Raw genomic sequence first — 4,483 nt, forward strand, 5'->3', positions numbered from 1 at the left:
GTTCCTGCTGTGAATGTAGGCACACGGTGTCCTGCAGCGAATACGCAGTGGGGCACAGACAAGTCGCGGTTACGATACCTTTGAAGGTGCGTGAGCACCTCGCCCGAAGTCGCCACCCCACCCGCACAGGCCGAGTGTGGTGCTGGTACCGCACTACTTGGCCGAAATCGAGTGTCGGCCCACCGTCAGACCGAGGAAAGCTGTTCATATTGTGACATGGCAAAGATCCCTTGCGGCACGGCGCCGACGAGCCTGCTCCTCGGCTGGCGGCGCACCCGACCGCCCGCGAGGCGCTGACATAATCATGAGTGACGCCGCCCCCAACACCTCGCGGCGGCACTCGGCCCCGCAGGAGGGCAAAAACCATTCATCGACTCCCCATACCGCCATTCGTGCGCCTGGCGTTCAGCCTGAGACATACCAACGCCCCAGACAGGCTTCCTGTTTCGCTGCCAATCTGATTGCATCAGAACTTTGACAAAGCACTTTCGAAGCCCTGCATACAGTATGTCGTCTGAGGAGCACAAGTAGGAGCTCAGGGAGAGGATATCAGAGGTGACATCACCGCTCCCCCGCACGGGCCCCTGAAGCGTACAGAGCCCTGCCCCGCTCGCGCGCGCGGGCGGGCCCCGCGCGCCGCCGCCCCGCGTGCTTCGCCCCGCTGGCGCCGCCGCCCGCCCGCCCGCGCCGCGCGTGCAGTTGCGAGTCGTGCGCCGCCCGGCGGCAGTCCAAAAGGGAGCGCGGCAATTCATATGGGTTGGCACACGGGCCTGTGCGCCTGCATTGCTTTACCTGGTAATTCCCCTTGATCAAAACCTCAACCTAGTTGCTGTTTTCTGAACTATGCAGGAAAAGTACGGCAAGTCCTTCGAAGACCTGTCCGGCCCGGAGCGCAAGTGAGCGCCGCCGCGCGCGCACGCCCGCCGCCCACCCAAAAGCGCCCCCCAACGCGCCACGCGCCACGCGCCACGCGCCACGCGCGCCCCGACACGCTATCAAAAGCCATCATGCACGCATGCGACCCGCCACGCGGCAGCCTTGCGGCGCGCCCGCCGCTGCGGGGCGGGCGCGTGCGCCGCCTTATATGCTGCGGGGGTGCCCACTGTTTTCGCGGGCGACCGCCGCCGCCCCCGCGCTCGCAGGTCTGTCGGGGGAAGAGTCGGCCAGGCTCTGCGCAAGGAGGTGCGCGGGCCCGCGGGGGGCGGGAGGGGCGGGGTCGGCGCTTCAAACAGAAAGGGGGGTTGTTGATTGAAACCCTGCCAAACAGCCGGTGCTGTCGTGCACGCCGTCGCCGTGCGCGCCGCGCGACGCATGCTGCGTCGTTGCCTACGGGATCTCGTGCACGTGCCTTGAGAACTGTTGATAAGAGCGTTTTGGCCAGACCCGCCGCAGCCCTCTGCCTGTGCCGCTTGATCAGGGTCGTACGCACGCCCAAGTCCCCCAACCGAACGCGCCGCCGCCGCCGCCATCCCTGACAATCTTGCCACCTTTTCACATCACACATACCCCCTCCGCAGAAGTCCGGCGCCGAGGGCGAGGAGGAGGAGGCGCCGACCCTCGCCGCCAAGTGCGCGGCCCGCGGGGCGACGCTGTGCGGCGGTCGCGCGCAGCTGCACGCCGTGCCATGCGCGCCGCGGGAGGCGTCCACGCAGATCTGAGCTGCATACGCTTCTGCGAGCGCCCTCCAGCAGTCCTCAGGGCGCCGGCGCCAGAGCATCATTGCATACCCTTGCAGTGCGCCCGCGACCGCACAGCTGATTGCCACCCATCGCCGAGCCGCACCGTCACGTGTGCAGCCCTCCGTCACAATGACGCCCGCCAGGCTCCTGCCCCAAACTTGGCGTGCCTTGCGCCCCGGTCCCTCCCTTCCACTTCAACCCTCCATCACAGGGCTGGCGGCCACACCGGCGGCCGCGCCGGCGGGCACGGGAGCGGCAAGGGGCACCCGCCCGGGGAGGAGCCGCACCACGACCGCATGGAGGAGCTGGCACAGGTGATCTGAGGGTGATCTGGGGGTGGATGATCTGAGGTGATTTGAGGGCCTACTTGTTTTGAGCGCGGCATGTTCAGCGTTAGTTTGCACTTGATTGATTGCACGGGGCATGGTATGCTCAGCACGCAACGAACCCGGAGGGTTGTGAGACACTCCAGAGGGTTGTGAGACACAAGCAAGCCTTAGAAGACCTTGTGTGCCGTACTCAAAACCTCCGAAACCCCCGCCTACCTGGATCCCGGGACACCACCAGGAGAAGTATGGCAAGCACTACGACCAGCTGAGCACTCACGAGAAGCGCTCTGTGGCCGGCAGCTTGGGGCACGAGGCGCGCGCCGGCTGACGCGGGGCGGCGGCCGGCGGGGGCGGCGGCCGGGTGTGCGTGGCGGCTGGGTGTGCGTGGCGGCCGACATGGATGGGGAGGAGGGGGGAGGGGAGGGCTAGGTGTACGGAGCGGAGGGCGAGGCGAGATGGGTGGTGCTGTCAGCTGCGAGCAGGGGTCAGGGCAGAGGGCAGGCCCAGCGGCCTGCTGCCACGATTTGTTTCGAGTTGACAATGGGGGGCATGGTTGTGTGCGTGCGTGCATGCATGTTGGGGGTTGCTGCGGTGCCGCATGTGAGATGGGGGGGTTGTCGGGGTGAGGGCGACTGATGGTGAGATGTGGTGTGGGAGCTAAGCGGCCTAAATTGCTGCGTTGCTGACGGGTGGGTGTTGTAAATTGACAAGTCTCAGTGATTTCAGATGGCTTCACTGGAATTGTGCAGGTTGCTAATCGGCAGGGGGCTATCGTCAGGATTCAGGGGCCGCATGTTGAAGTCAAAGTTGCCAGCGCGTAGGGTTGACCATGGCAGCGTTCGTGCGTGGCAACCGCTCACCAAGGGCTGGCAGGGACGACCGCCCCTTTGCGGCATTGCACAAGCAGCGTATGATTCCGTATCTTTAAGAGCGTGTTGGCGCATTGGCAATGAGCCGCGAGAACGCATTGAGTGCGGCGGCCACCAGTGACGCTACGCGGCACCGTTCAGCCACAGTTGGATTTTCGTGCCCTTAACTGCAGCCCGTGCGATCCCTGACCACACTTCGAACGGTAATTTTCCGTTTGCACTTGATCACGGGCCAACATGAGCCGCCTAGCGGCCGTGCTGGGCAAGCTGAGGCCGCCTGCGCCTGAAAAGCCCAGCAAGAAGCGCAAGGTGCAGGCAGCTAACGGTATCAGCGATCAGAAAGATGTCAGGGGTGCGAAGAAAGCTCTGGCGGAGGCGGCCATCGCACCAGCAGCCAGTGACGAAGATGACGGCGTACCAGACGCGTCGGGAGCATACGACGAGCTCGTGGGGCTTCTATCGCGTCAGGACAACCCCATGGCAGCGGCACTGCGGCGCCGGCAGCACCAGGAGGGGGGCGAAAGTGGCGAAAGCAGCGACGACAGCGAGGTGCGCACTGCTGCTGCTCCCCTATGCGACACGACGATTTGCAGCCAACAGGCCGTGAACGTCACATCGCTCCATGCAGCGCTTGCAGCTATGCTTTAATGCATGCGCAGTGCACTGCCTGCGTTTGAATTGCCGCACGTCACGACCTCACAGCAGCTGCGGCGGCTCAGGACAAGGGCCGCACTTGCTGCGACCCTGCCTTGCAGGATGAGTATGAGGCCAGGGGCGCTGGGGACGCTGCTGCCAGCAAGCCAGGCAAGGTTCAGGGAGGCGCGCGGCAGCCTGAGAAAGGCAAGCAGGGGCTGGGTCAGCAGCAGCAGCAGCAGCAGCAACAGCAGCAGCAGAAGCAGCAGCAGCAGGCGGCGGAGGAGGAGGGGCGGGAACAGCGGGCCGCCGCCAACGGCAACGGCGCCCATGCGGCGGCAGCCGAGGACGACGGGGGCGCCACCGCAGACGGAGACGCCGCGGGCGCGGGCCTGGGGGCCGGCGACGCGGCCGGGGGCGCCGACAGCTGGGCGGAGCATTTGAACCGCGAGCTGACTGACGAGGAAGCTGCCGCCCTGGCAGCCGGCACCGCCAAGTTTTCAGACCCCCAGCCCTCCGCCGCCGACGCCGCGTATGCGGGCCTTTGGCGTCGCGCCAAGTGGCAGCTGGCGGGCCGCGCGGCGCTGCCGGCGGCGCCGGCGGCGCTGGGAGATCTGGGTGTGAAGCAGCGGCTGAGGGCGCGGTGGGCGGAAGTCCGGGAGGTGCGGTCGGGGCCGCCTTTTTTGGGCGGGGGGCTGTCGCTCGCGCTTCGTCGGGGCTGCATGGATCACAGCATATGGATTAGATCTGAGGGTCTAGATTACAGGATTTGGGGTTTTGAATTTGTTCCCTGGATATTTCGTGTTTCTGCTCCAGGGTTGGGGTAGAGGGGCAGCCGAGTGTGCAGCCAACGGGTCATCAGGTTCGACTGGCCTGCGTTGCCTGCCGCCCCTGCGCGGTCACGGCGCGCGCGCGAGCGAGCGCGCGACCGAGCGCGCGCGCGACCGAACGCCAGCCGAGCAGCGCCGTGCCG

The 4,483-nt window shown here is 66.2% G+C and overlaps 2 protein-coding genes across 2 annotated transcripts; both read left to right on the forward strand.

Annotated features, from left to right (window-relative positions):
• Positions 1-843: 843 nt before the first annotated feature.
• Positions 844-2,336, forward strand: MNEG_12849 (hypothetical protein; the record flags this gene model as incomplete). Its single annotated transcript, XM_014038678.1, has 5 exons — positions 844-896; positions 1,143-1,182; positions 1,518-1,567; positions 1,891-1,993; positions 2,247-2,336. 5 exons carry the CDS (start codon positions 844-846, stop codon positions 2,334-2,336), a joined length of 336 nt encoding a protein of 111 aa, XP_013894132.1.
• A 778-nt stretch (positions 2,337-3,114) lies between these two features.
• On the forward strand, positions 3,115-4,255 carry MNEG_12850 (hypothetical protein; the record flags this gene model as incomplete). Its single annotated transcript, XM_014038679.1, has 3 exons — positions 3,115-3,426; positions 3,633-4,172; positions 4,244-4,255. 3 exons carry the CDS (start codon positions 3,115-3,117, stop codon positions 4,253-4,255), a joined length of 864 nt encoding a protein of 287 aa, XP_013894133.1.
• Between the last annotated feature and the right edge of the window lie 228 nt (positions 4,256-4,483).

The sequence above is a fragment of the Monoraphidium neglectum genome (genome assembly GCF_000611645.1).
Source record: "Monoraphidium neglectum strain SAG 48.87 unplaced genomic scaffold scaffold03472, whole genome shotgun sequence".
NCBI classification, from domain to species: domain Eukaryota; kingdom Viridiplantae; phylum Chlorophyta; class Chlorophyceae; order Sphaeropleales; family Selenastraceae; genus Monoraphidium; species Monoraphidium neglectum.